The 25,486-nt window shown below is 45.0% G+C and overlaps 1 protein-coding gene across 8 annotated transcripts; it reads right to left on the minus strand.

The window, feature by feature from the left end:
• Positions 1-718: 718 nt before the first annotated feature.
• On the minus strand, positions 719-23,566 carry Irak1 (interleukin 1 receptor associated kinase 1). Of its 8 annotated transcripts, none has more exons than XM_040744780.1 (14): positions 23,358-23,565; positions 23,114-23,281; positions 22,612-22,743; positions 22,398-22,498; positions 22,049-22,237; positions 21,735-21,799; positions 21,229-21,343; positions 20,286-20,404; positions 19,678-19,930; positions 19,325-19,390; positions 17,549-17,785; positions 16,614-16,995; positions 16,001-16,150; positions 725-1,554 (listed from the first exon to the last, which is right to left on the minus strand). In XM_040744780.1, exons 1-14 carry the CDS (start codon positions 23,491-23,493, stop codon positions 1,436-1,438), a joined length of 2,232 nt encoding a protein of 743 aa, XP_040600714.1. In that variant the 5' UTR covers positions 23,494-23,565; the 3' UTR covers positions 725-1,435. The 8 variants fall into 8 exon arrangements, with proteins under 8 accessions (XP_040600719.1, XP_040600717.1, XP_021079184.1 ...); XM_021223523.2 differs by having other exon boundaries at positions 727-1,554; positions 19,723-19,930; positions 23,358-23,564; XM_040744782.1 differs by lacking the exon at positions 725-1,554 and adding an exon at positions 8,347-8,637 and having other exon boundaries at positions 23,358-23,564.
• Positions 23,567-25,486: the final 1,920 nt, after the last annotated feature.

The following is a 25,486-nucleotide window of genomic DNA, read 5'->3' on the forward strand; positions in this document are numbered from 1 at the left end:
AACAAAGAAAGTACTTATGTAATACAACATGATTTTTATTATGCCAGTCTGTTCTCAACTCACTGTGTAGCTGAGGATGACTTTGAACTCCTGGTCCTTCTGTCACTACCTCCTAAGTCTGAGATTACAGATGTGAGCCACTCCCAGCCAACATGACATTTTGACATACGTATAAATTGTAAAATAGTTAAATTACAATATGAAAAACCAGATCGAATACTTAGAATTTTTAATAGTGAAAACATTTAAAATCCATGTTTTAGCACCTTTCAAGTATTGGATACATTGATGTGGGAGGTCCTTCTGTTTGTTGCTGTTTGAATATATGAATAAAGTTGTTTGGGCCAAAGGCCAGGCAAAATATAGCTAGGTGGGAAATCCAAAGAGGTTATGGAGAGAAAAGAGGCAGAGTTGAGGAGACTCCATGTAGCTGCTGAGGAAACAAGATGTGAGGTAACAAGCCATGAGCTTTGTGATAAAATATAGAACAATAGAAATGAGCTAATTTAATTGTAAGAGCTAGTCAGTAATATTCCCGAGCCATTTGGCAAGTAATTATAATTAATATTAAGCCCTAGAAGCCCGGCGGTGGTGGCGTATGCCTTTAATCCCAGCACTCGGGAGGCAGAGGCAGGCGGATCTCTGTGAATTTGAGGCCGGGCTGGACCGATAGCCTCCAAAACAATACAGAGAAACCCTGTCTCGTAAAAACCAAAAATAAAAAAATTAAAAAAATATTAAGTCCTAGAGTGGTTACTTGGGAACTGGCAGGTGGGACAAGAAACCTTCAAGTACATGTGGCGCCCAAACATTTGGTATCAAGGACCTCCAATTTCCAGCGTTGGTGTCCTCTCTGAGTTGAGGCTGGATGCTTAAAGTAAGCATGTAGGGCTGGATAAAAGTATCTGAGGGTAAAGGAAATGAATCTGCTCACACATAATTTTCACATTATTCGTCAAAAATAGTTGTTTCCCAATCCCACAAAGCTTCCACACAGACACAATTAGCAATTCTCTGGCAATAGCCAGGATACCAGGCATGCATTTCTCAGGGCCAGGAGAGCAGATAACATCTGACAAAAGCAGGTGCCTCATGTCTCAGAGGAGACATGACTTGTACAAAATTTAAGAGATGGGGAAGGGTTAATGTAGTAAGGGGGCTATGATTTCTAAGATGGGAGAAGGGGAAGTTAGTACATAAAACTACATTTGCGTGGTTAGCTAAGCTAGAAGTTTGTAATTGATAAATGTAAAAAAAAAGGGGGAGGAACAATGTAGCCTTGTGCTTTCTATGTACTGGCTTTTGCTATGCTTTTGTAGCTGGGAACACAGCATCACAGTAGCCATGGCAACGGGCATGAGCTGAAGGAGGAAAATGGGCCCTTGATCCACATTAGCATTTTTGCCAAATGTTAGTGAATCCTCCCAGCACTAGATCATAGGGAAAGACTATGTGAGATCCGGAGGCTGCGGCTTCCAGCTGATACTGCTGATAACCCGTGAGAAGGAATTTTTCTGTAGCTGGTTAAGCGATCCGATGTTTTTTCTTGTATCTCTAAGGGTAAAGGTACAAAGAGTTTCCTATATTAAGACCTTGTATCAGTGGAACTGAGGTGGAGGTGAGTACAGAATATGGATAGCTTGTTAAGGTAGAGCAGGGTTAACCAGTAGGTTTCATTCTCATTGAGTGGGCTGTTAGAGGAATCAGGGCAGCCCAGAGCTACTTATCAGTGAGGGCAGACATGCCATGTCTCCTAGTCAGTGCCTGTCTTTTGAGGCTCTGAATGTGGTCTATTTTCAAGCCTCCTCTCCTGTTCATATGTCATGCCATAAGACATAATTGTAGGGAGCTAGCTTCTAAGTTATGTGGATTTGAGTATGACAACAAAAGGTTTCCTTGACTTGTGAATACTTCCATACCAGGGCCCCAAGGTGTGGGAGGTTATCTGGTTTACCAGTACTAGAGGGAGCTATGCCCAGTCATTGAGTAATACACTGATGGGATTTTTGGAAAATGGGGAGTACTACGGTTTCACAAGGGCTCTACAGAAATGACAGTGACTATTCAAGAGGCAGGTATCCTTAAAGCTCTGTAAATTGGGTTTTGAAGGTGAGGGTATAAATATTTCACTAGACCCAAAATAAATGATAAATGGTGTTTATTGGGGGAACACTTACACATCAAAATACAAAGAACCATGGGAGCGCTTCTCTGCCCTTCCTACCAGATAGGCTGATCCAAGAGAAAGAGCCACGCAAGTGAGACCACGCCGTACACCTTATGCTTCCGTCTTTCCGCTTACATCTGCCTGAAGCTACGCCCAAAGGGAGTGTAGCTACCATTACAGGCAAGACCGCTAAGATGATCTTGGTTGGTTAGTCTAGTGATTTTGTCAACTGAGATCTCATAGTGTAATCTTGTGGCCTGTAGCAGTGTGGCAAGAATTTCCACACACACACACACACACACACACACACACACACACACACACACACACACACAAACTGACAAAAGCTTAAAAAGGGATTCTAAACACAAAAGGACAAAGGCAAGCATGGCTTCTTGGTAGCAGCATTTTCTCAGATGGGCTAGAGGCAAGCAGAGGTGTGTCTTCTTTAAGAGAGGCTTCCTGACAGCTTCAGCAGCAAAAACCATGTGGCTCTTTTAAGAGGCTCTGCTACCAAACACTTATATGGAGTTTATGAGCAGTCAGTGGTATGAACCACATGGCTATACCTCTACCATGAAGCCACACTCTCAGGAAGTCAAGAAATGGGGTGGAGCCAGCTGCTTTAGTCCTAGCCAAGCCTGCTTACCATTTAAAAATATCTCCTGGTCAATAATGGATTACATATAATTAATAAGAACAGATTTGGACAAAAAGGCCTCTAAACAGGTCAGAGTGTATTTGATAAATGTGCATGGGCTTGAGAAAGGAAGGATGTAAGATAGACAGTCATAGATAAAAAATAATTTAAGGATAATAAACTAAGGTCCTTAAAGGAGAAATAGAGTAATGAAAAATTATAATGGACCATGTTGAGATGGAAAATGCACAGAGTCTGGATTATCTATGTCATTGTGTTTTCTGTAATTTTTTGACTGTTAATGAGCTAACTTCAGAGAGAGATTTGATTGTGGAGGCTGCTAAGCTAAACCAATGTAAAGGTATCTTGACTTAAAAATTTGGGTCTAAGGACATGTTGCTTTGGAAAAGAGGTTCTATTTCTGTTTCCACAGAAGATGAACAGCTGTGGATTCCTTCCAGGTTAATATGGTTTCATCAAACTAGACCCCCTGAGAGGTCTCCAATGAGAGTGATAGACCAGGTGAGCCAATATCCAAAACAGCTTCAAGCAACTGGGTGAGACAATGCATCCTGACAGACTAATACAGCCAAGATTTAACCTTGATTCTAAATTCTCTCAGGATCCCCATAAGATTAACAGTGCTCCCAAACACCAGGAAGTAGTCTAGAAAACTATGCCCAAATTCCCAAATATTGTTTATAAATGTTTGTTTTCATTTAAAGGATGTTTATAAGTAATTAACGCTCATAGTCAATCTCTTTCTAAAGAAAAAAGGGGGATATAATATAGGAATGAATATATTGGTATGGATTTTGGTTTATTGATACAAATTTAAGGTCAATTTTGTTATAGCATATGTGTATTTCTACTTTTCTTTAAGGTATTATGTTTATGCAGCTCATGTAAAATATATAGTCTCTAGAAATACAAATTAATAGTCATCTATAATAGTCAAACTCATAGTCATGTTAGGTTTTCCAGATATACAGAGATATATTTCAGATGGATAGGTAATCTTCAAACACTTCAAAGACCTACAGAATATGGTATTTAAAATGTTTTAAGAACTTAGACTTTTCTCAACACTGAGACATGTCTGCTTCTGGCATCACCAATTACTTCAAGATGATGATGGGCATTGAAGATGCTCCTTATGGAGTTTGCTTTCATTGTGGCATGGCTAGCCATTTGGGCAAGAAATGGCTCTTGCCTGGACTGCTTAACTGTATGTTGTATAAACTGGACATGCAGGACCAACAATAAAGTGACTGTTGGCTGGGTGGTAGTGGCACACACCTTTAATCCCAGCACTAGGGAGGCAGAGTCAGGCGGATCTCTGTGATTTTGAGGCCAGCCTGGTCTACAGAGTGAGTTCCAGGAGAGGCTCCTATTTTTTTTTTTTAGTTTGTTTTGTTTTGTTTTTCGAGACAGGGTTTCTCTGTATTGTTTTGGAGACTGTCCTGGAACTAGCTCTGTAGACCAGGCTGGCCTCGAACTCACAGAGATCCGCCTGCCTCTGCCTCCCAAGTGCTGGGATTAAAGGCGTGCGCCACCAACGCCCTAGAGGCTCCAAAGCTACAGAGAAACCCTGTCTCGAAAAACCAAAAAAAAAAAAAAAAAAAAAAAGAAAGGAAGAAAGTGACTGTTGAACTTGCCAAAACAAGACAGATGGTCCTGTAGGGTTCCTGCCTCACAGAAGAAACTGTCTGACATTTTACAGGACACAGAAGAAAGCAACTGATTAACTTTGCCAGTATAAGGCAGAACAGATCTTCAAATTTCCTGCTTCATTGTAAAGTCTGTCAGATACTATGGGCCTATAGGCTGAAGATGGATGCCCCAGTGTTACAGAAGCACTCTGGGTGACTGTCCAGGCAGCTAAATATCTCTGTCATTTCTAGAGTTTTGAAAGTTGCTTAAAATGTACTTCCTGTTTACTTAGGTAATATTATAACCTTCTGTGGCCTTTGATAGAATTGAACACTAGATAGTTATTGAAGGGACCAGACCCTCACTCCTGCTTTAGTAGCCATGACAGGCAGCAGAAAAGACTCAGTAAGACAAAGGCCCCTGACTCAGCACATGTGCTTAGTTTCTGGCCTTCTGACCTTTTAGGAGATGCTCTAGTCACTAGGAAGTCAGATACCTGGATGTGCTTTATGGTAAAAGTGGCATGCAAAGTATAGCAACTGCCTTGGGAGGGCCTATAGGTCATAACAACCAGTTGACCAATCAACACAGGACAGGTTGCCCAAGCCCAGTAGCATACCAATCCTGAGACTTGTATGCCCCTAGATGCTCCCCTTATACACCCCAATGAATTCCCCACATCAGAGGCCCCTTGGGGTCCTTCTCACATCACCCGCCGTGATGGATGAATGAAGAGCCTGAGTTAAAGATAGTTAACTCGTTAAATAATAAAAGACTCTTTGCTTTTGCATCAGAATGGGTCTCTTGGTGATTTTTGTACATATATTCATACAAATTATATATATTATATATTATTTGTGGAGCTTGGGTGTACAAGTCATGTATAGACATGGATGGCAGACAGCAACTTGTAGGTAGATTCTGCCCTTTCACTTATATAGGTTCTGAAGATCAATAAAAATTTTTACATGTCATGAATACATAAATACGTGGACCATATTTTACTAGCTGACTCAAATGTAGATACTTTAGAAAGAATGTTTGAAGAATTAAAGAAAATATTGTCTTGTTGAGGATTACAAATTGCTCCTGAAAAAATACAAAGAGGAGATTCTATTAATTATTTAGGATATAAAATAGGTCTACAGAAAATTAGACCCCAAAAGTGCAAATTAGGAGATATTGATTGCTAACTCTTAATTAGTTTCAAAGATTGCTAGGAGACATTTCATATCTAAGACCCACTATTGGCATAGAAATGAACAGAGTAATTTGTTCAAAACCTTAGATGGTAGCAAGGACTTAAATAGAGAGAATAGTTTTGGTAGAAAAGAAATTACAGGATGTACACGTGAATCATTTGGATCCAGAGCTTGATTGCATTTTGGTTATTTTACCCTCTAAGCATTCTTTTACAGGAACATTAATGCAAAGGGAAGATATCTTAGAATCGATCTTTTTACCACATAAACAGAGCAAAAATTAAAACCTTATGTGGAAAAGGTTTCTGACTTGATTCTAGTAGGAAAATTGAGACATACATACACATAAAATAAAAATTAATTGAAAATAAAGAACTAAAGAACTAAAAGAATCATGATGTACATGAAAGGTTTTTAAGCCTGATGTCAAGCCAGAGCTGTTAAAAATTAGTTTCTATGTAGAAAGTATCAAGCCACAATAATGTTACAAACCAGAAGAGACTAATGTCAATGTATATGCATAGATCAGGATTATGGACATGAAAATGTGGACAGAACTGGTCTCACAGTTAAGAAGAAGCAAGTATATATTAAGGAAAATCAGACTAAGGGTCAAGTATGTGAAATAATAGGTCAGTGAAGACAAGGGAACCTGGGAATGTAGCTCAATTCAGAAAGTGCTTACCTAGTATCTGCACAAGGCACCGTAAAAACCAAGTGTGGCAGCACAAAGCACTCCTGAGGAGGTAGGAGAATCAGAACTTCAAGGTCACCTTCTTTAGGGAGCTGGAGGCCAGCCTGGGCTACAAGGAAACCTTGCTTCAAAACGGCAAGGATATATGAGAATGCCACAAGGAAACCTGATAGTTTTTTAATGTTGTTTCAGTTGGTTTTCTGAGACTGACTTGCTCTGTTAACTGTTAGGGATCTCCAGCTCAGTCCTGCCCTCAGTGTGCCAAGCAGGAGGCCCCTCCTCTGGAGTTGCCTCAGTCGACTCCACCCCTAAAGAGCCCGCCGTTGGTGGCTCCACCCCTGAGTGCATTAGAAGCCCTCACTTTGAGGTTCACCTTGTAGTTTTCTGCTCTCCCTGGGGCCATCCAGGAATGCTTTGCTTAGATTAAACCTGGGTTTGTTATTTTGGTTTGATTTGTTTATTACATCAGCGGCTGTGGGTTTCCAGTAACTGGGGATTTTGAACTTATCAGTAACAGTCCTGACTGTCCAGAGATCCACCTGCCTCTGCCTCCCAAGTGCTGGGATTAAAGGTGTGTGCCACCACTACCTAGCTGTTTTATAAAACGATTAAAACAGAAGAGGTGGGAGACAGAGAAAGAAGGAGGGTGGGAGGGAGGAAGAGGATGCCCAAACCTCTAACAACATGCAAATAAAGAACAAGAATGTGCTTTTTAACTTTCTGGACTTGCAAAGGTGATTGTTTTGGAGGCCACTATGACTACACCTACAAAGAGCCAGCATTCTCTTTACTAGGAGTTTAGGTAAGACTGAACAGTAAAAAGGAAGCAGGCTACTGGGTGGTGGTGGCACACGCCTTTAATCCCAACACCAGGGAGGCAGAGGTAGGGGGATCTCTGTGAGTTTGTGGCCAGCCTGGTCTACAGAGTGAGTTCCAGGACAGCCTCCAAAAACAATACAGAGAAACCCTGTCTCGAAAGCCCCACACACCCCCCAAAAAAGGAAGCAGGCAACATGGTGGCTTCTGACCTGAAGCTGGCTTTGCTGTTGGCTTGCTCAATGGTTGCCTTAGAAACAAGCTGGGGAGAAGGGGAGTTGGTTTTCTCCTGTGGCCATTAAGGCAGTGACTCAGCAGAAAACCCAAGAGGGAGGCCTCTAGTCACTGCTTTTCTCTCCGAGAAAAACAGTGAGGGCATATTTCCAGTGTGACATCTTCTGTCTCGACGAAATGATTTTAAAAAATGAATAAAGGTGGTAGATTTGAGCCTTCTCTTCTAGTTTCTGAGTGACCAGAGTTGCTTCCCTCCATTTTCTCCCAGATTACAACCCTTTCCAGAGCCAGGCTGTCCTTATCTCTACTTAATATGCAGCCTCTACTGCCTGCAGCTTCATTCTAGAACCTCCTGCTGACAGTGCAGAAACAAGCTTCCTTTTACAAGGGCTTGCTCAAGACTGTTCTAGCAAGTGCTGACCTATAGATGTCACAGCAAGACTCTTGCAGACTTTTAGAGAAAAAAAAAGGAGGAGGAGGCAGGCGGTGCCTGCCAATAATTCTAGAATTTAGGAAGTGGAGGTAGGAGGATCAGGAGTTTGAGGTCAGGTTTGACCAACCCTGTCTCAAACAAAAACAACTAAACCCTAGGAATAAACAATTCAACTAAGGAAAAGTAAGGGACACAGATTTGATTCCATGTCATTCTGGTTTGACTGGGGCCAGACCTGTTATGAAGGAGGGTAAATCAAAGGGAATGTTTAACATCTGATATGGGAAGGAGGAGGACTAGTTTTGGGAAGTGACCCTTGCTTCATATTCATATTCAAGTGTGATGTGAGCCACTGCCACCTCCCATCAGAGAGATCATAGTGGACCAGGACATAGTGCAGGAGTCATAGAATTTAGAGTTTAATGGGAGAAATAAAACATTTGGAAGAAAACAAAACATGAATTAGTTACTTCTGTTGTTATCACAAATTATCCCAACAAAAAACAATTTAAGAAGGCAGGGTTTTATTTGAAGGGTGCAATTCATCATGGAAGAGAAGGTGCGTTCGAAAGAGCATGAAGCAGGTAGTCACACTGAGTCTCAAATCAGGAAGCAGAAAAGAGCTGAATTCTGTTGCTCAGCTAGTGCTGGCTGCTCTGTCTCTCTCCCTCCCCCACTCCCTTCTCTTCCTCTTCTCCTTCCACTTTTTACTCAGTCTAGGACCTCAGTTCATGGAATGATGCTACCTTCACCCAGGTGTCTTCCTTTTTATTTCTTTTTGTCATTCAATGGAAAGTCCTAGAAAGAATATATATGAAAGGTGGAGTAGTTATATTTATGCCAGATAAAACCAACTTCTGAAAGGACATTACTAGGGACAGAAGGTATATTAAGAATAAATGTATTCAGTGAGAGAGCTTCAAAATACCTTCAACAAAATCTGACAGAGCAGAAGAAAGAAACATGAATCCATAATTACAGTTGAACACTGCAACAACTTTCTCGGTATGCAAGACAGAATGGGGAGATGGGAATTCATTGAGGATATTGAGACTTGCATTGCACCAACAAGTACTCTGACCTACTTGACACAGAACTCTACCCAACTCATCAAATGTACAGGGCACAATGCAAAGCTGACCATATGTTAGGACTTAAAACAAGTCTCAATAAACTCAGAAGAAATTGATAAACTGTCACTTCAATGAAATTACATGAAAAACCAAAAGCAAAAAAGATAATCTGTAAAATGTTATAGTTGGCCTTCTGTATTCATGGTTCCATATCTATGGCCAGGAGGCGAGCCTTAGAAAAAAACTAAGGAAGCACAAAATATCAAGGAATAAAACAACAAAAAGAAAAATGCATATTGTTAATTAACATAATAAAGTCAGCTGGGTAGTGGTGACACATGCCTTTAATTCCAGCACTTAGGAGGCAGAGGCAGGCAGAGGCCAGCCTGGTTTACAGAGTGAGTTCCAGCAGGGTAACCCAGAAAAAAAAGTCTCGAAAAAACAAGCAAATAAACGAATAATAATCTCTGTGGAATAATCCTTTTGTACACTGTGAAGATGTGTTGCTCTCATTGGTTTACTACTAACTGCCCAATAACTAGGCAGGTAAGGGTTAGGTGGGAGAGCCAAATTGGGAAAATTCTGGGAAGAAGGTAGGTGGGGTTGCTAGCAAGACCAAGAGGAAACAGGAGATAAACATGCTGTACTAAAAAAAAAGGTACTGCCACATGATAGAGAGTAGATAAGAAATATGGGTTAATTTAAGTTGAAAGAGCTAGTTAGTAAAAGTCTAAGCTATTGACCAAACATTTATAATTAATAATAACTCTCTGTGTGGTTATTTGGGGGGCAGCTGGTAGGGCAGAGCTGACTGGCAGGACAGAGAAAGTCCACCTACAAAAGTCAACTCCTCATGGTAAAAATTATCATAAAGGATGATGCGAATACATTATATGCCTATTTATGCCCTTTTATACAAGGACATTTTTTGAGATGGGGAATCATATATTCCAGACTGCATAGCTGAGGATGACCTTGAATTTTTGATCCTCCTGTTTCCATGCTTCAACTATTGGGATTACAGGTGTGTATCACCAGGCTCTATTTATGCAGTGCTGGGAATGGAACCCAATAATTTGTGCATGCTGGGAAAACACTCTACCAACTGAGCTCCATCCTTATATAAGGAACTTAAGCATCCATGATTTTCCTATCCACAGAGGGTCTTGGAACCAATTTCTGTGGATACCAAGGAATGACTGTACTTGTAAATGAAATAAAATGTTTCTAAATAAGTTATTGGTTAAAGGAGAAACTAGAAAATACTTCAAGTCGGGCGTTGGTGGCGCACGCCTTTAATCCCAGCACTTGGGAGGCAGAGGCAGGCGGATCTCTGTGAGTTCGAGACCAGCCTGGACTACCAAGCGAGTTCCAGGACAGCCTCCAAAGCCACAGAGAAACTCTGTCTCGAAAAACCAAAAAAAAAAAAAAAAAAAAGAAAATACTTCAAAGTGAAAAACAAACACAGAAACATTTAAATGTGTAGAAGATAGCTGAAGCTATGCTTAAAGTAAAAAGGTCTAGCTACTTAGGAGACTAAGATGGAAGGAGTGTTTAAACCCATGAGTTTGAGATCAGCTTAGGCAACATAACAAGATTTTGTTTCAAAAACAAAAAAACAAAAACAACTTTAAGGTTGGGTGTGGTGGTCTGTGTTTTTAACCCTTGCATACTGGGGGCAGAGGCAAGTGAATCTGTTTGACGTCAGCCTGGTCTACATAGCACATTTCAGGCCAGTCAGGACTACATAGAGAGATGCTGTCTCAAACAAACAAACAAACAAACAAACAAACAAGGTTTTTTTTTGAGACAGGGTTTCTCTGTGTATCCCTACTTATCCTAGAAATAGCTCTTGTAGACTAGGCTGGCCTCAAACTAATAGAGATCTGCCTGCCTCTGCCTCTCTAGTGCTTGGACTAAAGGGGTGTGCCATCAACGCCTGACCAAACAAAAAAGGGTTTTAAAGGACTGGTAAAATGGCCTGGAACAGTAGCAGTTCTCAACTGGTGGATTGTAACCCCTTTGGGAAGTTGAATAACCAGTTTACAGGGGTCAAATATCAGATATTTACATTATGATTCATAATAGTAGCAAAATTACAGTTGTGAAATAGCAATGAGAACAATTTTATTGTTGGGGGTCATCACAACATAAGACTGTATTAAAGGGTCACAGTGTTAGGAAGGTTGAGAACTACTGGTCTAGAGGGTAAATTAAAGGTGCTTGGTACCAAGGCCTGATGACCCAAATTTAATCCCCAGGATCCATTGTGGAAGGAGAGAACTGACTTCCACAAGTAGTCCTCTAATTTCAGCATGTGTGCTATGGCACATACAGAGACACACACCACCACCCTACCATCACCACCACTACCAACAACACAACCAAACAGCCCAAGCAGGAGGCTGGAGAGAAGGCTCAGTGGTTAAGAGTGCATACTGCTTTTGTAGAGTACTGAAGTTCAGTACCTAGCACCCACCCAAGTCACATGGCTCAGAACTGTGGGCAGCCTGAATTCACATGCACATACTAACATATTGACACTCACAAGCATACATAATTAAAAATGTAAAAATAAGGCTGGGGAGATGGCTTAGCATTTAAGATAATTTGTTGGAAGTCCTTTCGTTTGGTCCTCACAACTCCCTGTAACTCCAGTTCTAGGGGCTCCAATGCCACATTTTGGTTTCTTTTGGCACAGGCAAAAATATGGTACACATTCATGCATTCAGCACTCATATACATAAAATAAGGATAATTTTGAAAAATAATAGTACAAATCTCAAAACCATAGCATCTTAAAATTATTTATTTTTATTTTCTGTGCATTGGTGTTTTGCCTGCACGCACATCTGTGTGAGGGTGTTATATACTGCAGTTATAGACAGTTGTTAGCTGCCATGTGGGTGCTGGGAATTGAACCTGGGTCCTTTGGAAGAGCAGTCAGTGCTCTTAACTGCTGAGCCATCTCTCCAGCCCCCAACCATAAGCATTTTCAAAGTTAGTGAGGTTATATCCAAATTAACTGAAAAAGACGATCAAATTATAATTAAAAAATAAACAAAAAGGAATTGTCTGGAGTGGAAATTGACAAAATAGAAAATTGACAAATAATTCCTAAAAATTAAAAATTACATAAGCCTTTATCTTAAGATTACCAAAAAAATAAGGAAGATAGGGTACAGTGGTATACTCTAGTCTCAGTTACTGGGGAGACTGGGTTAGTAGGACTGCTTGTGCCCAGAAAAAAAGGAGAAAGAAAAAGAGAAAGAAACATTAGCAGTACTTAGAATAACAGCTATTACAACAGAGCCCATACATGTTAAATGTATGAGTTGGAATGATTGTCATTAAATAAAGGGGTATATGATCTTAAATGAGATGGACAAATCCCTAAAAGAGGTTAAGTACACAAATAATCAACATTGACCTAAAAAAAACACAACCTGAATGGGCAAATATCTAATTTAAAAGACATTAAATTTCTTTCTTTTTTATTGTTTTTAGACAGGGTCTCCCTATGTAGCCCTGGCTGTCATGGACTTCAGAGATCCCACTGCCTCTGCCACTAGGCAGGCCTCAACTAACAGAGATCTGCCTGCCTTTTCCTCCCGAATGCTAGGATTAAAGATGTAAAACAACACTCCAGGCTGACACTGAATTTTCAATTCATGTTTTTTTTTGAAGTAGGTGTTAACAGTTTCTTGGTAGAGCCCATGAAGTCCTGGGCTCAATACCCAGCAGAATAAAATCCAAAATCACACTCCCAAAATAAACAAAACTACCCACCTACCCACCCAACCAACGAACGAAACAAACCAACTAAACAACGAGAAATGTACTCTAGCTAGGTGTGGTGGCAAAAGCCTTTACTCCCAGCACTTGGGAGGCAGAGGCAGGCAAATCTCTGTGAGTTCAAGGTCAGCCTGGTCTACAGAGTGAGTTCCAGGACAGCCAGGGCTACACAGAGAAAACCTCTCTCAATAACAAAACAGCACCCAAACTGAACCAAAATTAAAGAACATTCTAGGTTCAAATGACTTCTCTAGTGAACCTATGAAATACACATAAAACAATATCAAGTATGCCCAAACTCTTTAACAAAAGGACAGAATATTTAAAAGGACAGAATATTTTCCAACTTTTTCTGAGGTTCAGTTACCAAAATAAGAAAAAAAAAACATATTTTTTAGAAAACTGCAGTACAATTATCTGTCATGAATATAGGTACAAAAATTGAACATACAGGTTGGTAAGATGGTTCAAAGTTGTACACTTGTGCACTCATGCGTGCACGCGCATGAACACACACACACACACACACACACACAGGGGGGAAGAGGGAGAGGCACACACCTTTAATCCCAGCACTTGGGAGGCAGAGGCAGGCGGATCTTTGTGAGTTCAAGGCCAGCCTGGTGTACAGAACAGTTCCAGGACAGCTAAGGCTACACAGAGAAACCCTGTCTCAACACCCCCACAAAAGAACTCCTAAGGGTGGGAGGGGTTCCCCACTTGTATTCAAAATTTATAGACCCTGGCCAGTGCAATAAATGAAGAAAAAAATAACAAGGCAGTTGGGCATAGTGGTGCATGCCTTGGAAGAGGCAGGTGGATCTCCTGAGTTCAGGGCCAGCCTGGTCTACATTTGGAGATCCAGGACAGTCAGGACTACGTAGTGAGACCTTATCTAAAAGAAAAGAAAACTAAAAGGCATATAGGTTGGCAAAGAAGAAGTAAAATTGTCTTTATTTTCAGATGGGAAAATTGTATACACACTATCCCAGAATAGTCATCCCAAAACAAATGGAACTAGTAAGTGCATTTAAGTAAGGTCACAGACTAAAGATCAGAGGCAAAACTTAATTAGATTTCTATATATGATTAATGAATAATTAGGACATGAAAGTTTCATTTCTAATAGCATTAATACCCATGCAATCTCTAAGAAAAAACTTAATGGCACATGAAAGCAAGGGTAGCAGCACTGGGAATCTATCCCCAGTCTGTGCATGGCAAGAGAATAGAAAAGAAGCTGGAGGCCTGAGTTTTGGCAAGACACCCAAGAACCAGGACATGTAAAGCATTAGAAAAGCACAAAGCTTTTAGTGCGACAAAATCCACAAGTTTAACCAGACAGTAAAATGCACACTTCTACTACTCAATGACAAATTGGATGTTACCAGTGCTTCACAGGGGCATGTAGTGTGACTCGTGACTCGAACACAGAATCACTGTAAGCCTGGGTTATAACCCTGGGTTACTTTTGAAGACACTTGGTTACACAAAAACTTTCTTCTTAAAATGGAACCTTCCTCCCTCCTCAAATACTTTTACTTTGCTCCCAGTTTCTGCTTTTTGGGGCTTCTCACTGTATGGGGACCACAAAGCTTAGCTTTGCTAGACCTTACTGCCACAACCAGTACCTTGATCTACAGCTCAATCAAGGGCATTTATAGCTCACTTGCAGGGTCTAGAGACAGCCTGCCTAGTAGGCAGTCACATGAAACCAGCTCACAGGTATCTGGCAAGGCCTGCACATACCCACCCAAGATGGGGGGGGTGCGGCTTCTACTGAACTCTTGGGAGAATCTCACAGTGTTCACTTCCAGCTAGTGGACTGAACTGTAAGACACTCAATTTTGCAATTTACAAGCACAACAGCTACTTTGTCTTGGGGCTCTAGGGAAGTTCAGAGGGATGGACTAACAGTTATTGCAGGCCTGGGCTGCAGATAGGTTGTTTAGCTCTCAAGGGAGCCAACGCCTACCATACAAACAGCCCCATTTGCCTCCACTGGGCCTGTGTAACTAGCAGTCTTCTGTCATGTACTATCCCATCCTTTAGGTGCTCTGCTTGCCTTGCTCCCAAGAGCCAGCCCTTCCTGTATTCACACCCTGAGAACAGCAGGTTCACCACTCTTTCTCCTTCGCCAGAGTAGGCCCCACACCTGACGCCTTTGGGCTACTGAGGAGGTTGCACACCATGAGAACTTCCAACCATGAGAACTTTGACATCTGAGTCTGAGGGAATTTGCCTGGGTGGACAAATCAGCTCTGAAATTCGTCACTTTCTTCAGGCCCCTGTCTGTTTTTAGGTTCTAAATCCAAGCCTATGGAAGAGAAAATACCTCTTAGCAAGTTGGGGACAACTTGTCTTCCAAATGCCCTGGCTTGAAGGCTAAACCATGACTACAGAACTTACTCTTTTTGTTAGTTTTTGTCTGAGACAGGGTTTCTCTGTGTAGCCTTAGCTGTCCTGGAACTCTTTCTGAAGACCAGGCTGGCCTCTGCCTCCCAAGTGCTGGGATTAAAGGTGGGCGCCACCACCACCTAGCTCAATGCACTCTTTGGATCCAAAGTTTTTTTTTGTTACTTTGCATTTTGAAGACAAGATATTTATTTTTAATGTGTTTATGTGCGTGTGTGTGCCTGAGTGAGTCTTATGTGCGCTATATGTACACAGGTGTCTGTGGAGGCCAGAAGGACTCAGATCCCTTGGGACTGGAGTTATAAGTAGTTGTGAACTACCTAATGTGGGCTCTGGAAACTAAAGCCAGGTCATTTGTAAAAGCAGTATATATAACCTTACCCACTGAAAAATCTCTCCAGCTGCTGGTTTGCTTTTTGAGACAAGGTCTCGTGTATTCTAGCCTGGCCTCAAACTTTCTATGTAGCCAAGGATGACCTTTACAGACACACTATCATGCCAAGCAGTTCTTCAAATAGTACCTAGAGTGGGACTTCACATTTTCCGGGCATGTGTGGGAGGAGATTGGTACCCACAAGTAAAGGGAAGGTGCTATTGGTGGGGAGTAAGGGATTGAGCTAGGCATCTCTTGACAGATGCTGAGTGCAAGTTGTTTGACAACCATCATTAGAGGGAATGGCTTGCCTGTCCTACATTCTTGTTAAGTGGGGACCTTAATTGTGTAGCCAGAACAAATGTTCTGCTGTTTAGGAATTATGCCTGTGTGCCCTAGAGCTGCAGTGTATGAGCTTGTGTACATGTGTGTATGATGGGGTTGGGGAGGAGGCTTTTCTGGGGTCCACTTTTTAGGAAGCTAAGCTGGAGATATCCCCAGGTACCTGGGAAAGAGCCTGATGACAGCAGCTGCAAGCTATCCAAGAGCCCTTCTTCATACAGGGCCAGCTTCTGTACCATCTTCTGTCGGGCTGGGTTGATGATGATCTGTGGTGTTTCTGATGACATTGAGGAGGAGCTGCCCATGGATAAGCCTGAAGAGACAGTAACCTCTTAGTTGTCCCTGGCAACCCTGAGTGACACTCTAGTCTCCAGAGTCTTTCTAGCCCCCACTGCCTGTGATGTTGGCTGTAGGGTAGAATTCCACAGTGAACTGAGGCCCAGTCTGGAAGAGGGGATCATACCACAGACTAGGCTCCCAGACTGCCTGGGCAGAGCCTGTTTCACTTTTGCCTTCAGGCATGGGTTTGGGAGAAGGGCTAAAAAGGGATCTCCTAGTTCTTCTCACCCATGGGGGAGCATGGTCCAGAGAAGGAAAATAAGACAGTACCAAGCCACTCTTTGTGGCCCTTTCCATGGCCTTGAATTTGCTAAGAACACAGTGGACCAAATATTTGGCTCTAGATCCCTCTGCCCAGAAGACATGAGTGGAGAATAAATATGTTATTGTCAAAGGAGATCACTGTCCAACCTCTGGATACCCATCCCCAGAGTTACCTTCCATGGTTGCAGGCCGGAAGCCTGTAACACTCCTCAAACTTGATTCTCTGGTGGTGCTCCCCTGGGTACAGCCAGCCTCTCTGAAGGATGCTGGGCTTGGGTGGCAACTTGGAGTCAAGTGCCAGGAGTGCAGGGCAGCAGAGAGGCTGGGAACACTCTCATCACTCTCCACTGGCTGGTTGGGGCTTTTCTGGAGTTGCTGAGCAGCCTGGAGTGGGGCTCTTTTGGGTACTACCAGAGGCTGCCATGGTTCACCCCCACTCTGGACACTGCCAGTGGTGGACATGTAGGAATTCTCCTGTGGGGAAGAGGGGCCATGGCCAGCAACCTCCAGCTCCCAAGGAGGCCCTGCCTGCAGCCACTCTAGCCTCTTGTACACCTGTGTAGAGAGAGAGGCTCTCAGGTTGGGCAGAGCTGGGGCTCCTGCTTGGGCAGGGCAGCCCGGACCTGACACCCTGTGGTCAAATTACAGAGCTGCTCCAGGTTGTCCTAGACTTGCCTGCATTCAGATTGCCACCACAGGCCCCATACAACTGTAGGAATGGCAGAAAACACCAAGTTGGTGCACTCTACAGCTGGGGAAACAATGCCTTTTGTTCCTTTGTCTCATTACCAAAGCCATGAATTTACTCTCAACTATCACCAGAATAAGGTAAGAGAAAAAGACAAAGGTAGTGACACAGCGCCCCAACTAGAAGGCACAGTAAGAGATCTTTCCTTCTACCTGTGACTGGGATCTGAGCACTACCCAGAAAAGCAGCAACCCTTCAACACTTAGTTCTGTAGAGCACCACCCCAAACAGAGTCAGAGCAAGCAGGTAATGTTGAGATTTTTGCCTCTGTAAAGAGATCAGGCTATCAAGCGGGACAAGAATTTGAGGTTTCAGGCTGGCCACTGTGTCCCCATGGATAGCTGGCTTCCCCAGGGCTACCTGAGTCATGGGTGGTCTCTTCTTGGCCCGACGGTGCATGCAGCAACAAGCTAGTTGAGCCAGGGCCAGGCCCAACTGCGGTGGGCAGGGTCCAGGTCTGGAATCCAGGTGCTTCTTATAGATCTGGGCAGCAATTGGAGCAGCCCAAGCATCTGTGACCACACCCACCTGTAAAGTTGGCTGGGTGCTTTTCAGGGCCACTCCAGCCTCTTCAGCCTCATCTTCAATCAAGTCTTTCTGTAGGACAAACACTGTGAGCATGGCTCTGCCAAATCTTCCAGACCTATGGTCTTCTTTCACTTGGTTCATTAAATACCCACTGTGTGCCCAATGCTGTCTGGGGCTCTACTGAAAATAGCCATAAAGCAAACACTCTAGGCCTTGTTTTATAGACCTGACATTCCATTGCAGTGGGGGAAACAGATGCCAACAAACCTATTAGTCTGTTAGCAAGGTCCATGGGGCCTGAGCAAGTGGCACTTGAACTGGGATATGCTAATGGATGCAGAAGATTAAAGGAAAGAAGGATGGATAGAGTCTGGTTCACAGTTTGTTGTTTGGGTTAAATCCACAGCTGAGCGCAATAGTGTACAAAAATAGGCCCATTCAGGAGAAGCAATCGAAGATGTACAACTTTGTTAAAGGTGAGGATCCAGCATTAGCCAAGCATGTTCCAGCTCCAGAAATTGCCAGAATAGTGCTTATGTTTAGTTAAAGTCTGTTTTCTGTATGGGAAACTGAGGCTCAATGAAGAGCAGGAATTTGATGCACAACCACTATCAAAGATAGGATTAAAACCCAGGTTTCATGTCTCATCTTTGTATGTTTGTTTGTCTAAGACATGGACCCATGTAGATTAGTTTTGAACTTACTATATAACTGAGGATAACATTGAATTTCCGATTCTCTTGCTTCTGCTTCCCACGTGCTAGGATTATAGGCAAGTGCCACCATAATCAACTAATTTTGTGTTGTTTTTGATACACGGGTCTTGCTATGTAACCGCAGCTCCCAGCAATCCTCCTGTCTCAGACTCTTGAATGTTGGAACTAAAAGCATGATCAGATGCTAGGCTTTAAGTCTCTTATTTCTTTTTGTTTTAAAGATTTATCATGTATACACTGTTCTGCTTGGATGCCAGAAGAGGTCCCCAGATCTCATTACAGATGGATGTGAGCCACCATGTGGTTGCTGGGAATTGATTTCAGGACCTCTGGAAGTGCAGCCAGTGTTCTTAACCTCTGAACAATTTCTCCAGCCCCCAGTCTCTTATTTCTTAGCCCTATCTCAGTGCACAGCAAGGCAGACAGGAATACAGGTATTGGTCAGGATGACTTGTCGCTAACTGTACAACACCCTGCCTAACTCTTTCCCATTGCCTTTTCTGGGCCCTGCCTTTCTTGGGTTCCATTGCAGCTTTGGTTCCAGAATATCAGGCATATCCCTTTCTTTGTCCCCAGTCCAGGGAAGAGGGAGACCTGTGAAGGTTCTTTTTTCCCCTTTGATGGAGATGGATCCCAGGGCCTTGTACATAAGGTAATCACTGTACCACTGAAGTTACATCCCTGGCCTAAAGGCTCATGTACAAAAGAAAGACAGGTTTTTCCAAGCATGGTAAAAGAAACTGCTTAGGGAGTCATCCACTTCCAAAGATGAGTCAGCAGTGGCAGTGGCAGGCTGCTGTGGGGCACTGTAAAGGATCTGTATAATTCTACCCTCTGGGGCTGTACCCGCTGGTTCTGTCCCTCCCTCCATGCCCCACCTCAGGAATCTCACCAGATACTTGGTCCTGGTACCTTGTGTCCTCACAGCCCTCTGACCAGCAAGGGTCTCGAGTATTACCTAGAGAGGGTGGGATGGAGAGCATCACCCTAGGTCTTAGCAGGAAGGTGTTCTGTGCAGAAAAGAGGACTGGAGAGTTGGGATGGATCAGGGCTGATGCGAGAATGGCCCTGGGACAGGGAGGGAAACACTACATCCCAGCAACGACAGAGTTATGTTATGGGTTTAAACAATTCAGAGTGGCTATATGAAACAAAAGGATGCAAAATTACAAACACAATTTAGTACAAGGAAGGAGGGAGCTATATGAGGCCTAGAATGCTCTAGGCTTTTCTGCCTTTACTTACTGAACGTTTTCCCTCCCCAAGCCAACAGAAGGGCTGGTGGCTCACCACCCCAAAGCTGAAGGTATCGGTGTCCACAGCCAGCCGGCCCGTCTTGATGTACTCCTCAGGCAGGTAGGCGAGGGTACCCCGTACTGTGCAAGTCCGGGCTACAGTACTGCTCTGGCTTGGGTTGGCCCCTGCAAAGCGGCTGAAACGAGCCAGGCCAAAGTCTCCCAGCTTGGGTATCAGTTTCTCATCCAGAAGCACATTAGAACTTGGAGAGGGAAGAATGGCACCAATTTAGGCTGGTCCTAGCCTTCTCTGTCCCCCACACTTGAGTGTCCCTGATAAACTAGACTAAACCTGACACACTGATTATGAAAGTGGCTAACACTGCATCCCATCTGTCTAAGGGCTAGCTGTCCCAGAGCTCCATCACATAGTTTGGCTTCTGCTCACCACTGGGGCCTATCCTGACTTCATTTCCATACCTACACCATGCAGCGGGTGCTCAGAGTCCTACGTACTCTCAGCTCTGAGGTCCCCATATCCACAGGACTGGGCTGGAGGATTCTCACTGTTCCTCTAGCTATAGACTCTTCCTACAGCTCTCCTGAGCACCTCCTCACCTTTTGATGTCTCCATGGATGAGGCTGGGGCTGTCCTGATGTAAAAACTGAATAGCCCGGGCTGTGCCCAGAAGAATGTCCAGTCGTTGAGGCCAGGATAGGGGGGAGCAGGCCTGGGTCTGGAGTGGCAAAGATGGAGGTATAGGGGCAGCTGGGGGCAGCTGTTCTTTGACTCCTAACCTTCCCCTCACCTGTTGCTCTGTGGCTTGGAACAAGCTATCCACTTTATTTTCTGAGCCTTGGTTTTCCTTTCTGGAGAACGAGGAGCAAGACTGTCCATGACCTAATTCATGAGCAAGTGGTAACTAACACCATTAAGTCATTCCCAAGGGTTTGGTAAACAGTCTACAGATGGAATAACAGCTAGGGAATGTTTATCAGGACTCAGGACAGAATCTAATGCCCTTCTCCTTCTCCTTCCCTAACACAGCTTAACTGAGAAGTAAGGAAGTTCTCACCCTGTATGTAATGTGGCTTATGAATATGACACTAAGGCATGGTTCAACCTTGGGCTTAGTTAGCCTGTCTCTACTCATCCCCATTCCTCAAGAGCTATGTGGATTAAATCCTATATCTATTCTTCTTGTAAAGCCACAACTCCCTCTTTAGAAGAGCAGCCAGAGAGAGGCCAGAGGGAAGAGTTGTATGGAAAATCTTGGGCTAAGTTGGGTATAATAGTACATGCCTATGATTCAAGCACAGAGGGGATTGAGGCAGGGACATTGCCAGTTTGAGGCCAGCCTGGGCTGGGTAGTGAGGCATTGTTTCAAACAAACAAACAAACAAACAAACAAACAAACAAACAAGCAAGCAAGCAAACAAGCAAAAAAAGAAGAAGTCCTTGGGCCAAACCTTGAGTTTGAGGGGGAGCCTGAAGCCCAGGTCCTGCCTGACATAGGCTAAGGGGCTAGGCCAGTAAAGATGCCAGACCAGCTGGAACTACCTGAAGATGGAGTCGATCCTCCAAGGAGCCATTGGGCAGGAAGCCATAAACAAGGCAATAGAAGCCACTTTCTGCACAGTAGCCAGCAAAATCTACGATATTTGGGTGACGAAACCTGTTACAAAGAGTATAGTTTGAGTATTTTGTTGTTGTTTTCAAGACAGGGTTTCTCTGTGTGACAGCCCTGGTCATACTAGAACTCACTTTGTAAACCAGGCTGGCCTTGAACTCACAGAGATCCATCTGCCTCTGCCTCCCGAGCGCTAGCATTAACGGTGTGTGCCATTACTGTCAGGCGCAGTCAGTATTCTTTAGTTCTCTGAGCCCTACTACTTTTCATCAGGCTAGGCTGGGTAAGCAGCCTTTGATGTTCCCTCACCTGGGCCTGGAAAGGTCTTGAGGGCCCAAGGGAGTCAGGCCTTGTGCTGGCAGTCCTTAGAGACTGATGAGGCCCTCGTGTGGTTCTCTCCTTGTGCCCCCAGACAGGAGGGACCCACAAGGCTCACCTTGACAGCTGCTCCACCTCTGTTAGGAAGCTCTGTTTCACCACAGTCCACTCTAGGTCAGCCTCCTGCAGTCCCAGACATGGTGGGGTAAGAGGTGGGGAAAGTAGGCAGCATGAGCCAAGCTTGCCAGCTGTTTCCAGGCCCATAACAACGGAAGGTTTGGGGTCCTTGAACTGGAATCAGAGGACTGAAGGAATTGCTTGGGGGAGGCTGGAGGCAGGGGACTGCAGAAGTGAGGGGTGATGGAGGGAGGAACTGGACAAATAAGGACTGATGGATTGTCTTCCAGGTGGCTATCCCACTGTTACACCTACCTCCTTCAGTCTCTTCACAGCATATGTGGTATTTCTCATTACTGCCCGATACACACACCCAAAACCACCCTCTCCAATCCTGAGCTCTTCAGAGAAGTTGCAGGTGCCTTGGGAAATCTCACAGAAGGGCCAGCAAAATGGGGAGGTATGTGTCCTTTGGAGGCCACACTCTGGGCTCTCTGTGCTTGGCTGTTGGAAGAGACCATGGATCAGGTGAGGATCCTACCTATTCTCTTTGATCCAGGCTGGAAGGTCCCTGGCTGTGCTGTTGTGGGTTCTGTTGTACACCAAAAGGCTGAGTTTCTTCCTCCTTGTCTGGAATTTTCCCTGGGGGTTAAAGGACACCTACCTTGTCAGAGGAAGGGGCTGAAGATGGCAGTGGTGGCCTGAGGGAAGCCGGGATTGGAACTGGGAGCTCTGGTTCAGAATAGGTCTGGGAGCCTGGAAAAGCTTCATAAAGATGCTAGTGAGAGGCAGAGACCAGCAGCAGTCTACAGCCATGGCAACAGTCATGGTGGCCTTTTCCTCAGTCATATCAAGCCCAACACCCAATTTCTTTTTACCTGGGGAGAGGAAGGTGGAGGCAGAGGACTGCAGTTTTTCTGGGTTCCAGACCTCGGCCTCGGAGCTTGCAGAGATGCTGCTGGGCCTTGAAGCAGCAGTGCTTGGGGGCAGAACAGGGGCAGGAGGGTGCCCTGGGATAACAAGGAAGGAAAGAGGGTTGTGACTCAGGTCTGGCTCTGTTACTCTGTCTCTCTCTGTGTGTAGGGAGGGGTTCCCATATGGTCCTGACTCGGGAGGCTCTGTACCCACCTGCCGGAGAGTTGTGACTCAGGTCTGTCTCTCTGTGTGTGTCAGCTGTCTGTCTGTCTTTGTCTGTGTGTGTGTGTGTGGGGGGGGGAGGTTCAGGTCTGTCTCTGAGTGTCAGCTGTGTGTGTGTGTGTGTGTGTGTGTGTGTGTGTGTGTGTGTGTGTGTGTTTCCCATGTGGTCCCATCTCGGGAGACTGTACCCGTCACTTCCCGTGAATTCCCATCCCTAGGGTCCCTGGGTCCACACTCGCTCACAGGCTGTGATGATGTCCCGCGCACGCAGCAGCTGTAGGTGCGTAAGAATGTGAACGAGGTCAGCCACGCGCGCGTTGCGGTTGATCCAGGGCCACAGGACGCTGGCTGTGCGCTGCTCAGAGCGCTCGCACAGCCTCAGCTCTGTCTGGTCGCGCACAATCAAGGCCGCTGCGGGGCGGGGAACGTCAGGCTTTAGCGCCAGAAGCCCAGGTCCCCTGCCCCACGCAGGCCTGCCGTCACCCACCGAACTGGCACCAGTCGGCGGGCTCCAGGGCGTCCATCACTTTGTAGAAGCGGCACATAACCCAGGGTGGCACCTCGTACAAGAAATGCTGGGCGCCAGGAACCGATGGTTCTCCGGGGCCCGGCCCCCCGGCCATGGCCGCCGCCGCCGCCGCCAGGCCGGGGCCTCACGGGGCCTCGGCGGGCGCAGGCCTGAGCCGGCCGGGTCCGCGGACACTGAGTCACTTCCCTTCAAGCCGGCCTCGTGCGACGCCCGGCAGGGCGGAAGAGGCGGCGCTGGAGCCCGCCGCCATCTTGCCTTCCGCGGCCTTCGGCCACACGGGGGCGTCCCACGCCACCCTCAACCTGGGGTAGGAGCTCTGCTGGGAAGGAGGGTTGTCCCTCCATGCGGAAGAACCAAGGACTGTGAGCCTACATGGAGGGTGGACTTCCAGCAGTGGCAACCGTCTGACTACGACTGAGCAGGATGAAGAACGACTTCCAGTTATGTAGACAAAGGGCAAGGGAAAAACACGATGTTCTACAAAGGTGATTTATGTGAAGCCTGGTGAAAAGTCACGGAAGAGGCTCCTTTCAGTTTTATTTGGAGGGTAGTGCAGAGTTGGCTGAGATGTTGGTAGGAGGGTCAAATGTCGGTCACAAAACGGCCCTCTGGCTGACTCTAGTCATCTGGTAATAAGGACGGATGCCCAGAGAATGGTCTGGAAGATTGCACACCACGCCTGTGTGCTAGTTCCCACTCCTCCCACCCCACCTCCAGGAACCGGCATGAAGCTGGGCAACAAATGTTAGAGCTTCACAGTATATGCCTGTTCAGGCTCCTCACTAGCTCGACAGACAGCCAACACATTTATGTCTCTTTAACAGGGCCTTGCTCCATCCCCATGTGCATAATGTCCAGTTTTTGCCACCTTTTCCCTTTTCTGCCACGCTTTTGGCTTAGTTTGCACTTATGAGGACACCAGAGTCCAGCAGCTTTCCCTATTCTTTTCTAGAGCAGTTGTCAGTGACACCCTGAAGTCCTCTTCCCATGAGTCCACTACTCTTAGTATTTTAGCCAGTACCACTTACCTGCATGAACTTTATGGCTCTGATAGGGCTCCCTGTTCATGTGGTCTTCCTTGGGCACAGATCACCAAATCACTTTCTTACAGAAGACCTTCCCAAAATTCCCAAAGCCCTCCCATAGAGTCCCAGTTGTATATGGCTATTTGGAAGATGGCATAGTCAGCCCCTGCCCACCCACCTGAATTTATATAGAATAATAGCCTTAAGCCATTAAGAACTCCATGATGTTGGGCTTGGTGGTACATGCCTTTAATCCCAGCACTTGGAAAAACGAAGGCAGGTGGTGGATCTCTGAATTTGAGGTTAGTTTGGTCTAAATAGTGAGTTCTAGGTCAGTCAGAGATACAAAGTGAGACCCTGCCTCAAAAAGACCAAGACCAACCCCCCCCCAAAAAAACCCTCTTTAGATACTCTAAAAAGCACTTCTCATTCTGTCTCTGAAGTTGTTTGCATATACCCCTGCTATAACCCATCCTGACAAGACTGAGCATAAAAAGCTGTGGGGAGCCAGGCGGTGGTGGCCCACGCCTTTAATTCCAGCACTTGGGAGGCAGAGGCAGGCAGATCTCTGTGAGTTCCAGAACAGCCAAGGCTACACAGAGAAACCCTGTCTTGAAACCTCAACCCCCCACAAAAAGAGCTGTGTGGAAAGCTTCCCAAACCCCACCTAACTTCTCTTGGGCACATCTTGAACTTGCTGGAGTTCCATACCTCTGAATTTTCATAATTTCTCACTGCCTGGGGAAGACCCACAGGTAGCAATTTTGTTTCTCCATCTGAAAGCAAACTTGTAAAGCAATAGCTTTCTTCTGACTACAGTTTCTCCAACAGACCCTCTTGTCATATCAATCCTAACTGGAAAGGGTTCCCTCTCACTAGACTGTCGTCTAAGAAACTTATATTCCAGAAAAGTCTACCCAAGGCTCATGGCTGGTTCCTACTGTGGCCTCATCTTTGAAACCATAGCCATTTTGACTGCTCTCAAGATGAGGTCGAACTAGGTGTGGTGGTGCATGCTTGTAAACCCAGCACTCCAAAGGTAGAGGCAGGAAGATTACTACT

The sequence above is a fragment of the Mesocricetus auratus genome, unplaced genomic scaffold, assembly GCF_017639785.1.
Source record: "Mesocricetus auratus isolate SY011 unplaced genomic scaffold, BCM_Maur_2.0 Super-Scaffold_100003, whole genome shotgun sequence".
NCBI lineage: Eukaryota > Metazoa > Chordata > Mammalia > Rodentia > Cricetidae > Mesocricetus > Mesocricetus auratus.

Coding starts and splice junctions, on each gene's coding strand:
- Irak1 (XM_040744780.1), bottom strand. CDS start 23,493: ATGGCCGGGGGGCCGGGCCCCGGAGAACCATCGGTTCCTGGCGCCCAG. Junction 22,238..22,397: donor CAGCCCCTTCCTCTGACAAG/GTAGGTGTCCTT, acceptor CTCTTCCAACAG/CCAAGCACAGAGAGCCCAGA. Junction 19,391..19,677: donor TTGGGGAGGGAAAACGTTCA/GTAAGTAAAGGC, acceptor CACCCTCTCTAG/GTAATACTCGAGACCCTTGC.